Source organism: Acinonyx jubatus, chromosome D1, assembly GCF_027475565.1.
Source record: "Acinonyx jubatus isolate Ajub_Pintada_27869175 chromosome D1, VMU_Ajub_asm_v1.0, whole genome shotgun sequence".
Taxonomy (NCBI): Eukaryota; Metazoa; Chordata; class Mammalia; order Carnivora; family Felidae; genus Acinonyx; species Acinonyx jubatus.
This window is the reverse complement of record NC_069390.1, coordinates 11,348,198-11,372,929: the sequence shown is the minus strand read 5'-3', so window position 1 is coordinate 11,372,929 and position 24,732 is coordinate 11,348,198. Positions and strand designations below refer to the sequence as shown.

General features: G+C 47.0%; 1 protein-coding gene and 1 long non-coding RNA gene across 2 annotated transcripts in view; one reads left to right on the top strand and one right to left on the bottom strand.

The window, feature by feature from the left end:
* OSBP (oxysterol binding protein) overlaps positions 1-13,143 on the bottom strand; it is a 35,064-nt gene extending 21,921 nt beyond the window's left edge. The window contains exons 1-3 of the mRNA XM_053203136.1: positions 12,776-13,143; positions 7,919-8,127; positions 4,981-5,231 (exon numbers count right to left, since the gene is read on the bottom strand). Coding sequence (XP_053059111.1) covers positions 4,981-5,231; positions 7,919-8,127; positions 12,776-13,143 — 828 coding nt within the window. The remainder of the gene's footprint in view (positions 1-4,980; positions 5,232-7,918; positions 8,128-12,775) is intronic.
* Positions 13,144-13,413: 270 nt separating this feature from the next.
* LOC128311758 (uncharacterized) lies at positions 13,414-14,674 on the top strand. Its single transcript, XR_008290331.1, has 2 exons — positions 13,414-13,577; positions 14,020-14,674. It is a non-coding gene; the product is annotated as an uncharacterized LOC128311758 (long non-coding RNA).
* The last annotated feature ends 10,058 nt before the right edge of the window (positions 14,675-24,732 follow it).

The window sequence follows — 24,732 nt, the reverse complement described above, 5'->3', positions numbered from 1 at the left end:
GGGGTCAGCTCAACTCAGCCAGGCAGAGATTCCCCCCGCAGGCCTCTGCAAGCCCATTAAGTCACTTTATTCTAGGAACTTTAGCATATTACGGCCAAAGAATCCCTGTTATTCCACGGCCAGGACCGTGAAGCAATCAAGGTCAGCCCCAGGGGAAAAGCTCAACATGGTCATCACGGTTCTTTTATATATTCCTGGTCATGAGGCCTACACAAATGCCAAGTGAGCAGTAAACCTAGACGAAGTATTTGTGGCAACATCACAAAGGGCAGCTACGTGAACTGAACCAAAAGAAGAAATCTATTGACTAAAAGAAAAATGAGGACAAGCAGAGGAAAACTGCTTTCAATACATTCGGGACCAAGCTCAGGTCACCTCAAGCTGAGGAATTCAGATGCTGAGAATAGGGAATCTGCCCTGAATTAGATCAAATATGGGGCAATGTGACTGATTTTTATTTTGGTCGCTAAGAGAAACAACTAACCTTAACAACTAGAAGCTACCTGAGGCATCCAAGAAGGGATCTAGAGACAAAACACAGATCTGATCATATTAGGCCCTTCATGGGCTCCCCACTGGGAACCTAACTATTGGCTTGAAAGCAAATGACCCTTCAGGTGTGGCCACCACCTGCCCTGTATCCTCCTCCCCAGGCACCTCCCAAGGGTGGAGCCACACTGAACTGCTCACCATTTCTTGGACACTTGTTTCTTTCAGGCCTGCCCACCACACGCACATGCTGTTTGCTTTGCCAGGAATGCCCTTTCCTGCCCGCTTCCTCTGTTTGGCCAAGTCTTGTTCATTCTCTGAGGTCTATGGCAAATGTTACTTCTTCTGTGACGATCTCCTAAGCGGCCCATCTCTCCTCTGCATTTCATAGCACTTTGCACATCTGCTTTATGCCATCCACAGCGGTATCGTGACTGATGTTCTGTCCTCCAGATGGATTATGAGCAACTTGAAGACACCGTTTATACCTTAATTATATATATATCTCCAGCTCCTAACTTAGTTGGCTTTGCATATAGGAGGAGCCTGATAAAGTTTGCTTCATGAATAATGAAGGAAGGAAGCAATGTAAGCTTAAAAGTCTATGCCCTGGTATGGAGAATCTAAAAGGTAAACAGAATATCTACTTTCATGGTTTCACCCTCTGCTTATAGGCTAATGACTATTCCAGCTCTGTGTTCATGGAGACAGAGTATCCAATTGTCCATCCAATGGCTCAAAGTAATCTCAAAATCACTGGGGCCCAGCGTGAACTCACCACATTCCCTTTCTGACTTTGCCTCTCCCTTTGGTGTTTGTTCTCCGTACCAAGAACAGTACTCCCTGCCCAAGCCAGGAAACCAGGAGGCATCCTTGATTCTTAATTTTTCTTCCCTTCCCATTTCCGATTATCAAGTGCTATTGATTCTTCTTTACTATTTCTGGGAGCTGTGGACATTTCTTTCCATCCTCCACCCTCAGAGGCAGTACAGAGTACCTACTGTAGAGGTCCACCGTCGGGGTTCAAATCACAGCTCCGTCCTACTAACTAGCTATGGAATTTGGGGCAAGTTATTTAACCTTTTTGTGCCTCATCTGTAAACAGAGGATAACCACAGCAACTGTCTCAAAGAGTGGTTGCCTCACATGTAAAGCACTCAGAAATCTTGGGATCACAGTAAGCATTCAATAAGGTGTTAGCTATCATAGTTAAGCCTCCATCAAAATCGGTCTTATCCGCTTCTAATCCACTCTACCAAGCCCATTGAGTAGGATCTGCACCCCTCCCCTCCCCCACACTTAATCCCTGGCCAGCCTTATCTCTAGCTACTTCCTTGTTCTAATAGTCAATTAGTAGTTCCCAGACTTTGGGAGAGAGGGAGGGATCCACACAGCCAGAGCTGTGCTTAGATCTATTCTTCTTCCTCACTTCCTTCCATACTGATCATAACTAAAATTTAGTGAGACAATTATACATCAGGCACTTTGCTGAACACTTTCTGTCAATTAGCTACTAAACGCCTTTCAACAACCCTCTGAGTGGCTACTAGCATCGTCACCGTTTTATAGAAAAGGACAGGAGTTCACAGAGGAAGCAGGTTATGGAGGTGGTTAACCATGGCAGTTGGGACTTCAGGGCCCCAAGCTCTTAATTGTCTTTTTTCACAGGAAGATTCTCTGTGGTCTTTCAGAATTTAGTTGAGGAGTTACCTTCTCTAATCTTCCCACTCTAAGCTAAACACCTTGAATGTACTACACCATAGCAGCCTGTGTTCCTTTCCATCACGGCACTTAGCACCACTCTATGAAGATCTGGTTACTTCTCTGTCCCCTCATTAGAGAATAATCTCCCGGAGAGCAGGCACCACATCCACAACTGTTTTATATTCCCTAGCACAGGGCCTAGAGCACAGAGGGTGCTCAGTAGATGCTTGCCGAATAAGCAAATGGATACGCTAACAGTGTCAAATTTACTTCCTTGGTCAGATTCACTTTGGTAATAAGAAAAGCTATGTCCTAAGCAAACAAGAAATTGAGTGCAATGTACTCTTCCTTTGATAAAACTTGGCCTATTTTGAGATGTGAAGTTAGCATGTTAATTTTAAGGCCTTGCCATCATCACCTAAAAAATACAAAGGAAGCAACACAATGATTAAAAAAAAAAAAAAAAAAATGCACCGCAAGCAACAACCAGCTGTGAAGGGGGCACAGGAGGTACTGGGGAGAACAGAATGACAAAACAAAACTTCCCTCTCGCTTTCAAGGGATCATTCCCTTCAACACAAACTCTGAACATTTACAACTTTGTTCCCCAAGGAACAAAGATAAGCATTTTTGAAAAAAAAAAAAAAATCCAAACTAAGTTTCAGTTTTATGGGAAATCTTTTAATCAAGAGGTGTTTGATTTAGCAAAATTTTCACATCAGAGAAGAAGAAAACTTGGAGCAGGGTGTTCACATGACATGGATAAAAGGCAACACTCACTGTCAGGAGACTGTTGTGTCCTGAGCTATTCTATTTACAAAATATATCTAGGGGCATCTGGGTGGCTCAGTCGGTTAAGTGTCCAACTTTGGCTCAGGTCATGATCTCACGATTCGTGGGACAGAGCCCTGAATGGGGCTTTGCGATGATAGCTTGGAGCCTGGAGCCTGCTTCAGATTCTGCGTCTCCCTCTCTCTCTCCCTACCCCTCCCCCGCTTGTACTCTCTTTCTCTCAAAAATAAACACTTAAATAAATTAATTAAAAGTGTATTTATTGGGGAGCTCAGTCAGCTGAATGTCCGACTCTTGACTATAGCTCAGGTCATGATTTCACAGTTCATGAGTTCAAGCCCCAGATTGTCAGCTCACAGCCTGCTTGGGATTCTCTCTTTGCTCTCTCTCTGGTCTCTCTCTCAAAATAAACAAATAAATAAACAAAGTTAATTGACCTGAATGATTTGAGATTTTCCTGATCATAAAAGGACCTGAAAAACAGGCATACAGTCACTAAGAAGCGGGACAGTTTGGAAAAGAGCACACGACTAGACATTAGAAACACAAGCATCCATGCTGATTGGCAGAATGGTCCTGGGAGACAGGTGATCTTCCTGAAGTCCCTAAGTGGACAAAAATAATTAGTCTCTTCTACCCGGTGTGAATCAGAGCACTGAAGAAAATGTTCAACACTTCAGAAAATGATAGGTTAGAACAACTTTCTATTAAGTAACAAAGGGATTTTAAGTGAGAAAAACTAAATTTTCCCTTGGTCACAGGAGAAGACCTTTGATCTCTAGAAGGCATGTGAACTAAACTAGTTCTAAGCAGACATCTTAGTATCACTCTCTGAACAAGCGAAAACCTGGCCCTAGTGAAGTAATTTCATCCCATTTAATTAGAGGAAAAGCCAGCATAAGCCCTTTCTCAGAATACTCTTCACTTGCCTTAGGACACATACTCTGGTGTTCTCATGTGCAAGCTAAGTGAAACAACCAGCCAGGTGAGAATCGGTCACCATCAGAGAAACAGCACTGTTCAAACCGTGTATTCACTTCAGAACTATCACCTCCTATCTGAAATACATCACTAATGCCCACAAACCAACAGCCACCCGAGGCTGGAGCCGTAAGGAGGCAGAAGGATTGGTCCCTTCTTTTTGAAAGCAAAGTACCCAAACTGGAGTATTTTGTTCTATCACCTGGAGTTACCCCTGAAATCAAGGACTAAAGATGGGACTAACTCGTATTATAAAGCTCTCTCTCCCTAGCACATGGCCAGCCCCCACTTACCACACTGTAGGCCAGAATGCACTAGCAAAGTACGGTAAGACCTGAAGCTCAAACACAACTGTAAAAAGGACCCTGGAGACCTCTCAGATCCAACAGATAAAGCTAGATTAAAAACAAATAGACAAAACCACAACCGGAGAGGTTAAGGGAGTCAACTAACATCACCGGCAGATATCCTGCCAGCTGCAGAAGCAAGGCTGGACCTCTGGACTCCTAGTTAATTCCCACGCTGGGACGGTGGGCTGACCCATGGCTGGAGCAGAGCATGAAAGTCATTCCATCTGTGCGGCCTGTTCTATTTCATGCAACAAACAATGTAACTTAAGTCCCCTGAGCAGTGAAGCAGGACCTAAGGTTCTGTGCTTTATCAATTACAATTTTCCGGCACTTGGGGAGAATGACTTTTCCAGAGCGGAAGAATCAAAAAGCAACACAGGGGACGCCTGGGTGGCTTGGTTAGTTGTGTGTCCCACTCTTGGTGTCTTGGTTCAGGTCATGATCTCACGGTTCAGGAGTTCGAGCCCCACACCGGCTCTACGCTGGCAGTGCGGAGCCGGCTTGAGACAGAAATTCTCTCTCCCTCTCCCCACTTCTCCTTTCCCCACCCCCGCTAACGCGCACTTGCTCGCTCTCTCTCTCTCTCCTTCTCAAAATAAATAACCTTAAAAAAATAATTTAAAAACATTAAAAAAAAAGCTACACAGGTGCCAGCTGCACTTACGTTGATCATGGCATTGGACGTTATCCTGAAGAGTGTGGCCCGTTCATTGACCTGCTTGATCTTCTCATTGCTCTCGGCGGGCAGCCGCAGGGACTCCAGCTCGCTGAGGGAGCGCTGCAGCGCAGTGCCGTGCTTGGCGATCAGGTCGTTGCACGTGCTCAGGTCCTCCACCTTGCTGGACAGCGTCCGGAGGGTGTTCTGCAGCTCGGTCTTGTCGGTTTGTGACACAGACTCTTCATCTCCCGACTCATCTGCAGGGGGCCCGAGGGCGAGTTAGAGGACTCCAGTTACGGGATGCTAGGGCTGAGGGTCGGAACCCTACCAACTGTCTACAACTAAACCGGCTCTCACGCCGGGCGATCTGACCCACCAGGTGTTCGCCCTTACCAGATGATTCGACTACAGTGCGGTTCACAGCCCCCCACCGATCTGACTGCGGTGTGGTGCCAGGGACACCTGGGGTGGTTCTTCCTTTCAACCCCCTGCCCTGGGCCACACAACAAGCATTTATTTTGCTTTTCTTTTTTCTTCCAGTTTTATTGGGTTATAATTGACATGGCACTATATAGGCATACTGATTCAACTTACATCTATTTCCAAATGATTATCACAATAAATTTAGTTAGTATCCATCATCTCATATAGATACAAAAAAAAAAAAAGGAAAAAATGTTTATTTGCCTTGTGATGAGAACTTTTAGGATCTCCTCTCTTAGCAATTATCAAATATACTACACAGTGTTAATTATAGTCATCATGCGGTATGTTACTTCCTCAGTATTTAATTATTTTATAACTTAAAGTCTATACCTTCTGACCCCTACATTCAATCCCTCCACCCCTGGGATTCTTCTAAAAGGTGCCAAGGAAGCTCTGGCCTCACCCCCAGAAATTGATTACACTGGTCTGAGGCAAGGCCCAGGACCTGCATTTTGAGTAAGTTGCCCAGGCCATTCCAATGCACGCTGAACTTTGAGAACCAATGACCCGGAGGACAGGAGGGAGAAATTAAATGGCCCCTGGCCTTGGGAATGAATTGTTGAGCCTTTGAACTCAAGCTTGAGGGTTCCAACCCAGTCTAAGCGACCATCTGTTGGGTGATGGGAGAACCCTGTATGAAAGGGGTTGAGAGCTGCAGTCTGGCTCTTGGTAAACAATGTCCACATCACCAAAAGACCCATTGATTTATCTTCTCCAAAGGAGAGCTGGGGAACTTTGTGATGAACTCATTTGACACGAAAGCCATCATAGCACTGAAAGCGACGCAAGGTCTTGTGTTAAATGACCCTCCAACAAAACATCCGACAGAGAGCTGTGTCGTACCCTTCGCTAGCAGTTTTCTACCTAACACTCTGCAACAGCAAAACGCTTTTCCAGCAGTGTCACTTTCTTTGGGGGAGCTAACATCAGCACTAACATCAAAACAAAAGAAATAAGGAAAGCCTGCCCTGTCTGCTAGACTGAGAGGCAGGACCAAAGTCAAAATATAACCCGTTACAAGAAAACTTACAAGCAGAGAATTTTCCTTTCACTGACCAACAGCTATAAAATCCAGTGTGGGAGGTGACAAGGGATAAGAAAAACAGGAGATGAACAACAGCCAGCAGGTGACCATCTTGGTCAAGGTCTGAGTGAATAAGCTCAGTGTGATTAAACCATCAACAGCTGGGACAGGGGAAATCCTAGCATTTTCCTTGAAGAAAAAATGTTGAGACTGCTCTTTTTAGTGAAACTAAGGTAGCAAAATGAAGATTTTTCACAGAAAGTATCCCATGTAGGGGCACCTGGCTGGCTCAGTCGGTGGAGCGTCCAACTCTTGATTTCGGCTCAGGTCATGATCTCACAGTTCGTGAGATTGAGCCCCACGTCCTGGCAGTGCAGAGCCTGCTGGGGATTCTTTCTCTCAATCCCTTTCTCTCTCTGCCATCTGCACAGAGATCTCTCCCTCTCTCAAAGTAAATAAACATTAAAAAAAAAAAAAGTGTCACATGTAATGATTTTGGTAATCTATAAAGATGGTTTGTTTCAACTCAATTAAGAAATAAATAAGAGAGGTGCCTGGGTGGCTCAGTCGGTTGGGCGTCCAACTTTGGCTCAGGTCATGATCTCACAGTTTGTAAGTTTCAAACCCACATCAGGCTGTGTGCTGACAGCTCAGAGCTTGGAGCCTGCTTCAGATTTTGTGTCTCCCTCTCTCTCTGCCCCTTCCTCACTCATGATCTATGTGTGTCTCTCTCTCAAAAAAGGAATAAACATTAAAAAAAAATTTTTTTTAAACAAAAAATAAGAAAGGGGCCCCTGGCTGGCTTAGTCGGTAGAGCATGTGACTCTTGATCTCAGGGTTGTGAGTTCAAGCCCCACACTGGGCATGGAGCCTACTTAAAAAAAAAAAAAAAAAATGTAAAAAATAAGTAAGAAACTGTCAGGGGAGAAAGAAAAAAGTAAAGATAGAACCAAATTGTGAGTTGTAATCATCTTCACACTGCCCTAGCCATAAAATAATTATTTCTCAAAATGTTAAGGTGGTCAAATGGCATTAAAAGCCAAAAGACACCTGTCACGCCTCCAGGATAGTTTCTCAACCTCGGCACTACTGGCATCTGAGCCCGGATCCATCTCTGTTGTGAGCGCTGTCCTGTGCACTGCAGGAGGCTTAGCGGCATCCCTGGCCTCTACTCACTGGTGCCCGCAGTACCACCAGGCCTCAGCTGTGACAACAAAAATGTCTCCAGACACTGCCTAGTGTCCCCTGCAGGGCAGCACTGCCCCCCCCCCCCGTTGCAAGCCACCGCTGCAGGGAGAGACACCGCGTGACGAAGAGAAGCCGGACACACTAGGGGACGGTTGATAACTGAACGACAGCGAGGGAGAAGGTAAGACTCGTGCCTAGCAGGGGCAAACAGGACGCGTCCCCGACGCGGCGTGCCTCGCTCCCTACCCGACTCCGCCAGCATCTTCACGGCCTTCGCCTTGGCCAGCTCCAGGGCTGTCACCCAGCGCTGTCGCTCCACTTCTGAGCTCGCCTTCAGGTGGTAGGTCTGAGCACCCCCGTTGGAAATGATGAAGTTACAGGAGTCCTCCACGGTGATGTTGGCCGTGGCGAGGTTGATGGTACCACGGCAGGTGTGTCTCATTTCGGCCTTTGACCTACAATAATGAGATGAAGACAAGCTAAGGAGAAAGTTGACGGATGGAGTATCCTTCACCACGCTGTCTTCTCATAACCCTTTTCAAAAATACGGTAGTCCTAGGCAACAGCAAGTTCTACTCTTTCCCTCAGATGGCTCCCTCAAATTCCAGAAACTGTCAGTAGGGCTCTCCTTTCACGGCCAGTAAGTGTTGTTTCGGAGTTCTGAGCTCTCTCCCTTAGCCTTGTGGAAATAGCCTTCGCGGGAGCATTCACGACCTACAACGGTAATCCGGCAATGCTAAGTGTGTAAGGCAGTGAGTTTTGACAAATGTATACAATTGTGTAGCCGCCTCCACAAATTGTAGAACATGTCCACCACCCCAACAAGTTCCCTTGTGCCCTTCTGTAGGCAGGAATTCCTTTTTATTTAGCAGGGTATAGTTATAAAATAGTGGTTTGTAAACTCACGCAACAAAATTTCTTGTAACAATCTCATCGCCTTAAAGAATAGCTGCATTTTACATATACTGCACCCCCCCCCAACTGTAACTCAGCCCTAATGAGAACTGTCACACTACGGTTAGAATTATATTGCGTAAGTGTAAGGAATGCTGAGATGCTTAGGGTATTAAATATCGACCACAGCTCAAATGACAGGAAAGAGAAAGGACTAGCTTTCTGTGGGGGTAAAGAATAATCCTAAAAGAATCACCAGGTAGTATACTCTCTCTGGAATATGTTCTCGCCAAAGGTCCGCTGGCCTCGCTTGGCGGGAACTCCTAAGCCATCCTATTAATAGCTAAGAAAGATTCAGCAAATCTGTTCTCGGAGGACTGGGTGTAAAAATTTTCCCCATCTCTGACTGACGGCTCTATTAATAGACTAACTTTTGAACTTTACATCACTGCTTGGTGACAACAGGCTACGAGCTACTTCATGTAAAATACCAAGCTACTAGCACGACTCAGTATACCTTGCAAGCTGAGTGAATTTCCCCTCCACCCACCCGCTGCTTCTGCCCAGAGACCTGCCTGGTGAGACCACAGTTTTCCCTGACCAACTTGGAACATAAAGAGGTCAAAGTCCTTGGCCAACTGCCACAGGGCAGAGCAGAGCCATTTCCTTTGCACTGGAGCCAAGCGGCCCAACACACCTGGCACGTCCAGAGCTCCTGCGTGCCAGAAATGACACACACCCCATCTCCAGAAACGAAGACTTGGTATGTTTGAGAAAGTCTGTTTACTGTGCTTAGGAAGACAGATTTGCTATTGTTCAGTGTGTCACATGAAACTGGTTTTTCTTCCTCAAAGGCACAAATGAGCAGTAGGGGATGGCCAGGGGGGTCTCACTGGACTGGGCCATTTTTCACCCCTGCACCTGCCACGATGTAATGTGAATCCCTGTTTTTTCTATCCTTACCTCCCCTCCCCTCCCCCGCCCCCAGGCTTCAGTTACATTATGAATAATGCAGGCTGAATTTCAGACCCGCAGCTGACAGGCCAGCTCACCCTGGCTTTCTACTCCAAAGGTGCTGCTCGGACCCTGTACTGCGTTCCTCACAACGTGCTGGAACTTTTCACAAGCCACTTCCTAGGAATCTCTTCTGCCTGGGTCATCTTCATAAACTAAAGAAGTTTCTCAAATCACCTAAAGTCTGTAGCAGTTGCAGAAATACCAAGGAACCCTAGGAGTAAGGCAGGCTTGACTCAGGAGCTCTTGGGTTCAGGCCGATACACCTCTGTTTATAAATGATTAGTGCAGAGGCTGGAAAGACATGGTTTTGAGAGTGCAAGATAAGTTCTTCAGGCACCACAGTATTAATTAGGTGCTGCCTTCTGACCAGAAAGTTCCCTTTAAGGCCAGCAGAAATAGTAACTCAATCTCTGGAAGCTAGTCAGGAAGACTAATGCTATGGCCCTGTCACCATGTGTCTGGGAAAGCCGGGATTCTACATACGGCTTTAAGTAATGGGACATCCATGTATCTGTGTATGTAAGGATGGGTAAAAAGAGGGAAGTGGCCTGTCAAAGCCTATGAGGACAGTTCATCACAGGATGGGTCTAGGAAGTATATGGTCTCAGTTAAAAAGAAAGCAGTATTTTGTAAAAGGCATATAGAGGAGACGACTGGTTTTGGAGGCATGAAAAGCAGGAGAAATGACAATTTAGCTAAATAACTGTAGGGAGACGGGGACACAGAGAACCCTGTCAAGAAGAATAAACCACCAGTATAGTTGGGAGGAAGAACTTCACTGTGATTTTGAAGGTAGTGCATAGATTTGATAACCCTGGTTCCTGTTGCTTGGTTGGTTTGTGGGTGGGACCATCTTAGTTGGCAAAGACAGGCCTATGGCATATTTCCCAATATGTGGTTCAGTATGCTTTGGAAGCAGTTTGATCTGTAGTCAGATAGGTGCCCCTAACTCTTGTAAGACAGAAGTTAAAGGTGGTTACAAGTTCTTGAAGAGATAGCAACAGAGAAGTTATTAATGTCCAACCAAGATCAGTATTAAGACTGGTACTGATCAAAGAATCAAATGGCCTGGAAAGATGATCTGATAAGAATTTGGAGAAAAAAGACCACACAGTAAAGTCCTCAGCTGATACACAACTTAAGAAAATGAGCAGTGTTAATAGTGACTTACAAGCCAAGTTAGGATACAAATCAACCGAACTTTAGGATGATGGTCAGTATAACAGGAAAACAGGAACTTGAATAGGAGAAAAACTTTGGAACACACATTAAAACTTTAGATGTGTGATCGAACCTTAAACCGATCATCCTGGATGCGTACTGAGAGAGGGTTAAAATTAAAATCATTTCTGAATATAATAATGCAAATGACCCACAGAACTGTTCACAATGTGGCAGGAACAGTGAGGATGTGCTAAGGCATTTTTCACCCTCAACAACCTCCAACTCCCACCTTCAATTTCCCCTCAAAATCCTCTAAGTGCTGATACGGTGGGGTTGAGGAAGAGATTCATTCACCCTACCTCTCCTGGTAGCAGAGTGACTACGTGCAGAGGAAAAGAAATACAGTGAGCTGCTCTTAACAGCATTTTGGGTCTCAAATAGGACTTTTTTACAAAAAATATTTCAATTAGAAGTGCCATTATATTAAGCAAAGTCTCCCTTAAAGGAAACTTTAAAAACAAAAAAAAATTTTTTTTTTAATGTTTATTTTTGAGAGAAAGAGACAGAGCATGAGCAGGGGAGGGGCAGAGAGAGAAGGAGACACAGAATCCGAAGCTGGCTCAAGGCCCCGAGCTGTCAGCATGGAGCCCGACGCGGGGCTCGAACTCACAAACTGCGAGATCATGACCTGATCATGAGCCAAAGTCAGGTCAGACGCCCAACCAACTGAACCACCCAGGCGCCCCTCCCTTAAAGGAAACTTTTATTATACATTTTGTATAAAGTACTGTGATATAGACACTATATACATTTCGTATATAGTAACAGTGGAAACTTTTGTACATTTTGTATAAAGTACTGTGATCTAGAAACTATACACATTTTGTATATAGCAACAGAAATCTAGAAACTTACTTGCTATAGGCAAGCAATTATCTGTTATTTGATTGATTCAAGTAACACTAACTTGGGTTTTAGGTTATGATGGTGTGAAGACAACCGGTTTCAAATCCTGACTCCTCAAGACCTTGGAATAGTTGCCCAGACTAAGTCTCAGTTTCCTCATCGTAAGATGGGAATATCTCCTGATCCCCAGGGTTATTGTTGGGAGTCAATGAAACTACCCAAACTGTCCAGTACTCAGGAAATGTTTATGTCCTGTCTCCACATCCAGCATCTTAACCCCTCTATCTGGCGTAACCGGAGTAGCCAAAAGCATGCTACAGTTATGGCAAGCTTGTGAGCTGCCACGAATATATATTAAACATTCCAAAACAAACACTGTTGAACAGAAGTAATCGTACCAAAGACATGGATTCTTCTTTTAATAAAACTTAAAGCGAACCAACCAAAGAGACCCCGGAAATACCGGAGAGACCACTGGAATCATTCCCATGGTGGGAGGTGGGGTCAGCGTAAATAAAAGCAGCACTGGAGGGCACATCTCCGTTATGGGCTGTTCAGAAGGCGAAAGCATATGCCAAGTCTGGGAGACATAAAGACAGGGGAGAGATACGGAGGCCACCCTGTGCCTGGTGTCCTTGTGCCTGAACGTGGAGAGAGCAACGGCGGGTACATCAAAGGCTGCTAATAACCTTGAATTCTGGAGACAGCTAAGACAGCACAGACAGCTAAGATTTGGGACTTTCACAGCAAGTTCCTTGCGAACCATGCCGGGGCTTTGCTCTCCTACATGTGCCCCTTAGCACCTACGACAGCGCCTTCCTCGCAGAATTCATCATTGCACCGCCGTGCTGGCGCAAACACAATGGAAGAGTAGATGCTCTCCGAACAACTGGAAAGGCCAGGGACGGAGGGGAAGGTATTGCACCAAGAGCGGGTAACCCAGGTGGAGAGGGAAGCCCCGGGGCGTTCACTTTCGCGCAGGTGGGCTCGCGTCGCGGGCTGTCAGTGCGCGCAGGTGACGAAAAGGGGCCTGGGGCGACCTTGGCTGCGGGGCCGGCTCCAGAGGGTGACGGCGCGGGGACTGTGGGCTGCGGTGGGGGACGGCGCCCCGGAAGCAGTTACCTGTAGTAGCTCAGGAGCCCGTTGCTCAGCACGAACCACCGTCGCTGGTAGCCTTTGATATAATTGGTCCATTTGAAGAGCCAGCCCTCTCGAGCCGAGCCCGAACCCCCGGCGCCCGAGCCGCCGGAGCCCCCCGCCGGCGGCGCAGGGGCCGGGCCCGCAGCCGCCACTCCCCCGGCGCCGGAGCCCGGGCCGCCCGCCGCCGCCGCCGCGGCCACCGTGCCCAGCGCGGCCCCGGAGCCCGGCCCCGAGTCTCCGCGGCCGCCGCCGCCGCCTCCCACCACGGGGGGACCGGTGCCGCCGCCGCCCGGAGCTGCAATGGCCGCCGGGCCCGGCCCCACCACCCCTCTCAGCTCCGTCGCCGCCATGAGCCGCCGCCGCCCCGAGATACAGGACCGGAACCGCCTACGAGAGCCGCCGTCGCCGCCCGGAGCGCCCCACACGGCTAGCGCATCAGCCGCGGCCGCGCAGCGTCCCCGCCCCGCCAGGCCCGCCGCGGGAGGAGGGCTCGGCCGCCGGGAAGGAGGCAGTCGATTGGTGCCGCCGAGCGTCACTTGCGGAGGACCCCTAGGACATTGGCATTTCTCTCGGGCCTGTCATCCCACACCGCCCAGTGAGAGCCCAGGGTGGGACGCGTCCTCCAGGCACGCCGATGATTGGTTCGAATGAAGGCCAATCAGACTCATGTTCAAGCTCATTGGTGCTTTCCCGAAGTCTCCGGCGCTCGGGGAGGACCCGAGAATGCAGAGTGCCCGGCCAATTCGACCACCGATTGGCCGGGATTTCCGCCACTCATTTCAGTGTATGTCCCCGTCACTGCCACGTCACCCCCTCCCATCACTCTTCTCTTCGTCCCCGTTCCATCCTTACGGATTGGTGGTTGGTATCAGCTGCTCAGCCTTTTCTACCATTTGCTGAACAAGCTGAGGAAAAGGGGAAGGAGTCTCGTTTTCTTATCCCCACTTTCATTTCTCATTGGTTCGCGTGTATGTCACTCACAGGTTGCGGAGAGACGGGGTGGGGATTGGAGACGATTGGTTCCGGATATTGTCTGTGACTGCTGATGCTTGGCAATGCTGACCAATAACAGAGACGTACTGAGAGAGGGGCTGGCTGGAGGCAACCACTAAAATCCGGGAAAGAGCTTGGAGGCGTGTTCGTCTGCTTCTAGCTTTTCGGAGTGGGCGAACAGCGAGTTCTCTTCCCGAAACGCGTTTTTTTGTTGTTGTTTTTTTTCCACTTAGGTGCAGTGTTGCATTCCCTCTTCCAGAGTTAAGACCATCGTAGTTTCCCGCTGGGCAGAGTGACTCTCAGCAGTTAGCCACTGCCCGAGAAGCTACCTTGTAGGGCCTCCTGCTAGCAGCTGGATCTGAGCTGGAGACCGGGATTCCTGGGAAGTCCAGTAATAGCTTCCCCAGTTCCTTCCTGGATCCAAGATCCTCCTAAGTCCCTTCCCTGGTTTGTTCATCATCGCACCACACCCCTTATCTCGTGATTCTAGGTTGTCCTGTGCTCCGGTGAGAGTAGGAAGCTAGTTAGCTTCTAACAGGATACCTGGAGGCCAGGAAAGGGGAAGTCGTGGACAGCGCAGCTATAAGAAAGTCAGAGGCCCGTCCTGGCAGCAAAGCCACAGGAAGCCGGATCAAACTGGACTGGCCCAAAGTGTCTGACAAAGAAGGCTGGAAACCCCTGACCAAATAAGGAAGGAAAGGCGCGAAACGCTGCTTTCAACACATCCCCGCCTCGGGTAATAAATATCCCACCCCCAGTTAACAGCTGTCGGTGGAAAGTAGACCTCCAAACCCCCAGTGTGCAGTTCTCTCTGGAGCCGGCCCGCTCTCACCTCTCCAGAGCATACTTTCACTTTAATAAACTTTCCTGCTTGCAACTGCTCATCCACTATGTCTGGTCCGTCCTTGAATTCTTTCTTGCGATGAGACCCAGAGCCTCCAGGGACATCCTTGGAATGCACTGGGTGGAGGCCTCAGGGGACGGACGGGTCTCGCCAGTCCACCTGGCAACATCTTTTTGGGGAACCAGTCAGAAGGAGGTAACCTGCGTGTTGAGGGACCCTCTTCATCGGTGAGTCTCAACTTCCACCACTCGGGCTGGAGTGTTGCTTAGTCAAGTCACCATTCCTTTGTTCTCTCTCTCTCTTTCTGATCTACCTGGGAACCGGATGGTCTGGTAGCATTTATGAGAAACTAATGTTCAGCTCCGAAGAATAAAGCGACACTTGCTCCTTCCAGCCGAAAGGCACTCTTAAGTGACTAAAAGTTGTATGGAAGTGTCCGAGATCATTTCTCAGGACGCACAGCAATCCCATAGGGCTTTCCATCTCACTGGTAATTAAAACTTTGGCTCCTCTGGGTATGCACACATAGGACTGTTCCTTAGTGCTCCCAGACATGTAAGAGAGTGCTTCATGGGCTCTCGTGGAAGCGACACCAGCGATCCTCTGCACCAGTCCCTAGGTGACTGATATTCCCAGGCTGTCTCTGCAGGAATCTGCTTCTTGGTCAGGGACACTCTGACCCCTCCTTGTGTGGCTTCAGCCGCTTCCTCTTATACCTACATAGGCACTCTCTTTTGGTGGCGGGGCACAGGGACCTGGGAGATAGTCTGTCACCCATTGCACAGGTGCTGCGTGATTGCCAACTCAGACTGCAAAGATCACTGTAAAATAAGCTATAACCCTTTTGCTCCCTGGCAAGGGACCCCACTTATAGAGAGCTCTCCCTGTGGATCTGTGGGTAGGCCTTATCCACCACTTAATTAAATGTGGCTCCACCCAAATAATTCAGGGATGCAAAGAGAACTGGAAAATAGAGGTTAGTTTCCCCAGAGCTAACCACCAAGTAGGAGACTTCAACAGGTCAGGCAAGAAATATTTAGACACTCAAAGGGACCCCTGTCTCTGGTGGCTGTTGTTTGCCACCAACTGTTAAGAGGCCTATCAACAGAAGGAGAGTGGGATATTCAGTGATCTTGAAATCATGATGATGTCGGTTCCAAGGGATCCACCCTGGACATCAGGGTGAATTATCAGGCATCATTTCATTTAGGGTCGTCCGGAAGGCTGTCACTCTCCGGATGGCAGACGCCAGGAAGAGACGTGGGCCCTGGGACACCAGGGCTGTTGTTGGGTCATCACATGGCATGCTGGCCACAGCCATGATGACCAGGTGAATGGACAGCAGGCTGGGGATGCCCACAGTCCACTCGCCTTTGGAACTCTCTAGAAGAGTTCCCAATTGCGATCCTATTAGGTTCCAGAGAGAGAGAGAGCTAACTCTCCTCAGGGAAATAGTACTCCAGGCTTCTAGTATTGGGAGGCCTGGTTTAGTTGTTCCTTTTCAGTTAACAGGAGTCAATTCTCTCCCTGAAGACAAGGGGAGATTCCACTTCCATACCCAAAGACTTTCTTCTGGGACATATTTTGAGACACTGGGATCAGTTCCCATTAGAAAGCCTAAATAGGGGCACCTGGGTGGCTCAGCAGTTAAGTGTCCAGCATCCTGCTCTGAATTTCAGCTGAGATTCTTGGATTGAGCCCTGCATGGGGCTCTGTGTCACAGTGTGGAGCCTGCTTGGGATTCTGTGTCTTTCTCTCTGCCCCTCCCCAACTCACACTCTTGTCTCTCTTCTTTCTCAAAAATAAACATTAGAAAGAAAGAAAGAAAGAAAGAAAGAAAGCCAGCATAAGTAGGAAAATGCTCGTTTTCTTTTGTGACATTCCTTGGCCTCCATATAAGCTAGAGATCTAGTCAGAAAATGATAGTCCTAACTATAAAACTAGATGTAACTTGATCTCTCCAGTAAGAGACAAGAAGAGTGGGTAGGGATCCCTTACATCCAGGCCTTTATGGCCCTCAGGGATGACCCTGAGAAATGTAAAACATGCACAGTGGGAAGGGGTCATTTACATGTTTGGTCCCAAGAAAGAAATTCTCCCTGCAGTAGCTCCCCTCAGTAACTCCCCCTCGAAACAACCCAAGACCAGATTAACACCCCAACAGCCATTGGCTCCTCAGCCTAAGCAACTAATCTCCCACCCTATCAATCCATCTACCCTCCATTACCAGACTCAGGCCAAAAGAAAGAGCTTCTTTGCCCCCTCCAGAAGATGGCAGGTGGACCTTAGGGGACCACAAGAGTGTATGTTCCTCTTTTTATTTGGTTTTAATGTTTATTTTTGAGAGGTAGAGTGCATGCTTGAGTGGGAGAGGGGCAGAGAGAGAGGGAGACAGGATCCAAGGCAGGCTCTGTGTTGACAGCAGAGAGCCCAATGTGGGGCTAGAACTCACAAACCCTGAGATCATGGCTTGAGCAGAAGTCCGACGCTTAACCAACTGAGCCACCAGGTGCTCCCCACCCCCTTTATTTTGTTAAAGTTTGTTTATTTATTTTGAGACAGAGAGAGAGAGAGAGAGAGAGAGAGAGAGAGAGAGAGAGAGAGTGCACGCATGCGAGCAAGCCAGGAAGGGGCAGACAGAGAATCCCAAGCAGGCTCCACTGAGCATGAAGCCTGATGTGGGCTTGATCTCATGACCGGGAGATCACAACCTAAGCCAGTATCAAGAGTCAGATGCTTAACCGACTGAGCCACCCTGGTGCCCTTCTGTTCCCTTTTTGATGTCCGATCTCAGGCAGTGCCATGAGTGCTTAGGCCAGTTTTCTGAGGATCCTAGAAAATTTACTGAGGAATTCCGGAGCCTGACTCTAGTCTTTTGATCTAACCTGGAAGGACCTTCTGGTCATTCTCTCTCATTGCTGCAGTACAGAGGAGCGATTCTACATCTGGGCAGATGTCCTTCATGCTACCTAGCCTAACAGATGTCCCATTAGAATGACAGCTGTCCCTCAGATAGACCCTTATCAGAATTATCAGCCCAGGTAGCAGGGACTAGCCTTCAGAGACCACATGGTACTGTGCCTCCTGGAAGGCATGAAGAGATGTATCATCAAGCTAGTAAACCATGATAAGGTGAGGGAGATCACCCAAGGACCTGATGAAAATCCTGCTCTTTTTCAGTCCCGTCTGGTAGAAGGGCCACAGAAGCACCCATGTAGATCTGGATACCCTCGAGGGACAGTTGGTGCTGGGAATTCATTTTATAAGCCAGGCAGCCCCAAATACGTGTAACAAGCTCCAAAAGATGGTTTTAGGGCCCCAAACTCCCAGTAGAGGTACCTTTACTCCTTCATGGGCCAATCCTCCCACAAAGGCCCCAATATACAAAGAGGGAAATAAACTGGGCTCAGCAGAAAGACCACCAACTACATCTGGAGGGATGGCGGACACAAGACAAAAAGGTGATGCTTCCCCAGGCATTCCAATGGAAAATCATCAAGGGACTACGTGACTCCTCTCATGTGGGAAGAGACACATTAACCTCCTTAGTTAATAGAGTCTTTTCAGGAATTAGCCTGTCAAGGGTGATGAAGGAAGTCACCAGGACCTGTAACCTAGGTCACAAGAACACCTCTGGGGGAGGGCTTAGACCACCTCCACTCCTCCAGACCATCCAAAGACAAGGCACACACCCTGGAGAAGATTAGCAGGTAGACCACACTCAGATGCCCCCATCAGGGATATAAATACCTCTTGGTCTTTGTGAACACCGTCACTGGTTGGGTAGACGTTCATCCTGGTAGAACAGAAAAAGCTCAAGAGGTAATGGAAGCTCTACCAAAGGAAATCACCCCACGCTTTGGGCTCCTAAAGTCTCTGCGGAGTGATAACAGCCCATTCTTTACTGCAAGAGTGACTCAACAAGTATCTTCTGCCTTGGGAGTTCATGACCACCTCCATGCTGCCTGGAGACCCCATCCTTGGCTAATCAAACCCTTTAAAAAATCTTGGCCAAAAATCTTTCCAGGAAACCTTAGAATCCTGGACAAAACTCCTGCCCGTAGCCCTCTTGAGATTGAGAATGGCCCCAAAAAGGAACCTCCAACTCAGCCCCTTTGAAATTCCTTTCTTAACAGCAGATCTGCTACTTGATTCAGAAACCCACGAATTTATAAGACATTTAATCAGTTAGCACCGGTCCAGTAGATCATCTTTACTTGTGCCCAACCCAAGAAAGAACCTGTCCCTACCCAGATCAAGCCAGGGGACATGGTTTTATTAAAGACCTGGAAGGAGGATTTACGTTCAGCTCAATTAGACCCTGAATGGTAGTGACCCTTCCAGGTTCTTCTCAGCACCCCAACAGCAGCTAAGCTCTAAGGTATAGCTAGGTGGATTCATTTGTCGAGAATAAAACTAGTGGCTCCAGACTACCCACAATCGACGAGTGAAGACATTCCATCCTATTCCTGTGAGCCAGTGGAAGATCTATGCTACATCTCCAAGAAGATAAGTGATTGACATCTTACTATGAATATTTGCTTTATAATGTTAGCTATTGACTGGATTTTCCTTATACTGCTTCTCCTCTTTGCAAACCTTTGTCTACTTGGACCTCTGAGTTGCTTTTCTTGCTACCTTTAAACCACCTCCCTTCAAACAAAGCAAAAGAAAACAAAACAATGACATCTTTCTGTTGGGTCTAACCCTCCGATATGGCCCCAAAAGTCTTGTTTTTGGTTTTTTTTTTTTTTTCTCATTCTCATTACTGTTCTAACCCATGCAGGTCCACAGAATGGTTCCAACATAACCTCCCAGGGAAATAACTTTTTCAATTGCTAGATTTGTCATTTATGTTCTCAGAAGGACCTTTCTTACTCCCTATTTTATCCCACTCATTCTCCTAATACAATTCTCCATCAGAAAAACTACACTGGACCACGTTCCCCTTCCCAAGAAGGGATTTTCATCTGCCCTAATGGGACCTGTGTTGACCTATCCCCTCCCACCACCCATTTCAGGGATTTGGACCCCAATTATTCCTAAGCTCCAAGTCCATGCTTCCAGATAACTCCCAATAATTCAACCCATAAAAACAGATCCAGAAGATGGGTCAGCTGCCAAATAGCATCACCTCTGGGGGCAGTCTGTACAACTTTGCCAACGACCCTTGGACCAGCAGACAGTTTTCCAGTGTCTCAGTTCAGGGCTCCAAGCATGGAATGCGGCATGCCTGCTTAGGAAATCTAAATGACACAGATTATAATGCCACCCACTGGGTTGGTGTGCTAATCTCACCCTTTCAAGTAAAAACCCAATAAACCCATGTTTTGGATCATGGCCTAGCTGGACACCACTCAGCATTACTGTTTAATTTCTCCCTTCACAACCATTACTTTCCAGTTACCTAGGATACGGAGCCATGGGGAAATCTCTATTCCCCAGCTGCACACACAGTAACTCTTCCAGGTGGGCCCAACAGCTCCAGGAGATAGGAATAGTGAATTTCCCCACAAACTTTTGTGCCCCTCCCAACTGTCTCCTTATCTGTGTACGTCCTTCTCCCAACCTACAGGGACCAGTCTTTACCCAGCCTGTATTGGCCCAAGGATTTCAATGCATTGATAACCTCAAACATCAGGCAGTTGTACCCCAGGATATGTGGCTCCCCCAGGAGTCCATGTATATAATTCTGCCCACTCCCACAACCAGAACTGGAAGGGCAATAGGCTTTATACTGGCTGGAAGAGTAGATACCATTGGTGCATTAGCTCTTTGGGGGTGGGGGTAAGGGTGGGGGTGGGGGGGATTTGCATATCAAATTTGCATGTTGGAGAAATCTGATGGGAGCATTGGATAAACTAGCTTTCCCACCTCATTGTATTTCTCCAATCTCTCCAAAGTCCTTTCCATCTTTGGCCAATGTGGTTATGGCTGGCTTTAAGGTGGGGTATGTGCTGTCATTAACAGAGCATGTTGTACCTACATCAACACCACTGGACCCGTGGAGGAAAACATCCCAAAATTCTATGATCCAGCCACACGGCTACACCAAATGGGCAAAAGGGCTGATACTGCTAATAATATTTGGGATGCTGTACACGAGACCCTTCCATCTGTAACCTGGTTCTTGCCCTTTTTAGGGCCACTAGTGGCTATATTGTTACTTTTGCTTTTTGGACCTTGTTTGTTTAATTTTCTTGTCAAATATTTATCTCCCAGGGGTGCCTGGGTGGCTCAGTTGTTGAGCGTCTGACTCTTGATCTCAGCTCAGGTCATGATCTCACATCGTGAGTCTGAGCCCCGTGTCAGGCCCTGCGCTGACACTGAGGAGCCTGCTTGGGATTCTCTCTCCCTCTCCTCTGCCCTTCACCTGCTTGCTCTCTCTCTCTCAAAAGAAATAATAAACTTAAAAAAAATTTTTTTTTAATTTGTCTTTTCCAGACTCCCAACAACTTCATTTATAAGTGATGGTTGCACCAGGGATTCCAATCTATCTGCCTTGAAGATGAAACCTACCAACACCCTCTGGACCAAGCCTGTGACTTCCTTTTACTCCCCACAGCCCATCAGGTTTCCTAAAATTCAGATAGCAAGGACTTCTGGAGCCCTCAGGCAGGGTCAACATCCCACACCAGCATAAAGTATTTACAGAAGATGTACCATCGCCCGTTTTCCCTGAAAAGATTTTAAGGGCCCAGAGTCCATGGTGGGGGAGGGGAATGTTAGAGTAGGCAGCTAGTTAGTTTCTAACAGGATACCTGGAGACCAAAAAAGGGGAAGTTGTGGCCAGCGCCGTTCTAGGAAGGTCAGAGGTGGGTCCTGGCCCAAAACAAAGCCACAAGAAACCAGATCAAACCAAGCCGGCTGACAAAGAAGGCTGGAAAGCCCTCACCAAATTAGGAAGAAAAGGTATGAAATCCTGCTTCCAAGAAATCCCCACCTCAAGTAATATTCCACCCCCTAAGTTAACAGCTGTCAATAAAAGGTAGACACCCAAACCCCACAGTGTGCAGCTCTCCCTGGAGCCCAGAGCATAGTGTCATTGTGATAAACTCTCTTGCTTGCAACTGCTCATCCACTATGTCTGGTCCGTCCTTGTATTCTTTCTTATAATGGGACCAAGAGCCTCCAGGGACATCCTGGGATGGGCTGGGCAGAGGCCTCAGGGCCCAGGGTCTCCCTAGTTCACCTGGCAACACTCCTACTTCCGTCCCACGAGTTGCTGACGTTGTGGGGAGACAAATAGACTTGAGAGGACCTGACTGTGTGTGTTCCTCCTACCGGTGGGTGTCCCTATTTCTGAAAGTCACAGATCGAGTAACTCATGTAACATTTAGATGTCTCGGGGTTGCCTGGATGGCTCAGTCAGTTGAGTGTCTGACTCTTGATCTCAGCTCAGATTTACTTGATCTCAGAGTCATGCGTTCAAGCCCCATGTTGGAGGTGGAGCCGACTTAAAAAAAAAAAAATTAGGGGCGCCTGCATAGCTCAGTCAGTGAAACATCTGACTTCAGCTCAAGTCATGATCTCGCAGTTCACAAGTTTGAGCCCCGGGTTGGGGGTCTGTGTTGACAGCTCACAGCCTGGAGCCTGCTTCGGATTCTGTGTCTCCCTCTTTCCCTGCACCTCCCACACACTCTCTCTCTCAAAAGTAAATAAAAAACATTTTTTAAAAATGTAAAAATTGGATGTTGTGAACTGTTGTTACAAAAGGAGCTTTGGGGAATCCTGCACCTGTTACATTTTGCTAATTTTATTTTATTTAAAAAAATTTTTTTTTAATGTTTTTATTTATTTTTGAGACAGAGAGAGACAGAGCATGAAGGGGGGAGGGTCAGAGAGAGGGAGACACAGAATCCGAAACGGGCTCCAGGCTCCGAGCTGTCAGCACAGAGCCCGACGCGGGGCTCGAACTCACGGATCGTGAGATCATGACCTGAGCCACCCAGGCGCCCCACATTTTGCTAATTTTAAACCCACAATAGAAACAGCTGTTAGGACAGTGTAAAACAAATTGCTTTTGCTTGGCACAGCCTCTCTGGTATCAAGAAAGTAAAGAGAAATACTTTTTCTTTCTTTCTTTTTTTTTTTTTTTTTAAAGAAAATGTTGATATAGGGGCACCTGGGTAGCTCAATCGGTTGACCGAGCGTGCTTTGGCTCAGGTCGTGATCTTGTGGTTTGTGACTTCGAGACCCACATCGGGCTCACTGCTGTCAGCCTGTCAGCACACAGCCCACTTCAAACCCTCTGTGTCTCCCTCTCTCGCCCCTCTCCCACTTGTGCTCTCCCCAAGACTAAATATTAAAAAATAAGAAGAAAATGTGATACATAAAGGAGAGAAATATTTATTGAATTCTGGAGAAAGGATACACTTTGAAACAATCTGCAATTAGATGTAGGCTGTAGTTTTTTAAAAACCGAGTTAAAGTGAACTCCTTTATGCTGAGTCCTGCCTCTACTACTTATTAGCTCTGTGACTTTGGAAAACTCCGGTAAGCACTCCCAGCCCCATTTTTACTTCTGTTAAACGGGGATAAAACCTTACCGGGATGCTGTGGTGATGAAATGCACTTGATCATGTTTGCTAAATTAAACAGCTACGAAAATGTGAGCTGGGTGGCCAGGCACGTCCCTCAAATTACTTGCCAATCACAAAGGAGAATTACATTCTGTAAATCTGGCTGTTCCCACCTTCAATCAGTTCTCTGACTTAGCATCATTCATCCTGGGACAAAATGTGTTTTTATGAGGTTCCTGGTGTGCTGAGGCATGAAGCAGACCAGCATCCCTTGATGAAGTTTTCTTGCCATACATGCTGAAAACTCCTGAATGCAATCGAGCCCTTACGTCTAACCTTCAATTTATAGAGGCTGAGGGAGCAAGTTCAACAACACCCCCAAGGAGACCATCAGATCAATCAGGAATGTGAGGCGTTCTGCAACACAACAGGTTTTATAGAAGACATAAAGATTAAGGAAATGGATGTCAATAAAAAGGGTCCGGGGTGATTGCTTTAAATTTTTAAAAACTTAGAAGACACAACCACATGCTTGATCAGATTCTGGTTCTGAAAAAAAAAAAAATACCCCAGCTTTTTAGACATTTTGGGGTAACTGGGGAAATTAGAAAATGGCTGGTATTAGATGATGTCAGGCAGTTATATTTATTCAATGTGATGCTGGTATGATGGCTATGAAGGAAAACACTTAATATTTGGAGAAATGATTAGGAGGAAGAGTTCTAATGTCTATAATTTCCTTTGAAATGATCCAGAAAAGGAAAGAAAGCAAGCAAGCCAAGAAAAAGTAATACATACTTTGAAATATATTTATGTATCTGTGTATATATAAAAGCAATATGGCAAAATGTTAATTGTTGAATGTTGGTGAGAAGAATATGGGTGTTTTTTATACTATTCTACTTGTAGAATTGTAGATTCTACTTTTCTACTTCTACTTTTCTTGTAGAATATGATTACTTCTACTTTTCTTGAAAAGAATTTTTTTAGTTCAAAAAAATTTTTTTTAATGTTTATTTATTTTTGAGAGAGAGAGAGACAGAGCATGAGCAGGAGAGGGGCAGAGAGAGAGGGAGACACAGAATCCGAAGCGGGCTCCAGGCTCTGAGCTGTCAGTACAGCTCAGATGTGGGGCTCGAACTCCCAAACCCAGAGATCATGACATGAGCTGAAGTTGGACACTGAACTGACTGAGCCACCCTGGGCACCCCAAGAAATTTTTTTAACGTTTATTTATTTTTCAGACAGAGAGAGACAGAATGTGAGTGGGGAAGAGGCAGAGAGAGAGGAAGACAGAATTCAAAGCAGGCTCCAGGTTCTGAGCTGTCAGCACAGAGCCTGATGCCGAGCTCGAACTCACAAACTGTGAGATCATGACCTGAGTCGAAGTCGGAGGCCCAACCGACTGAGTCACCCAGGCGCCCCAAGAAATTTTTTTTTTAATGTTTTCAACGGAGTCATTGTTGTTTCCCACCACTGCCTCCAGAATACAGCCCAGATTTTTTTTTTTTTTTTTTTTTTAAGTAGGCTCCATGCCCAACGTGGGGCTTGAACTCAAGAACCTCAGATTAAAAGTCAGA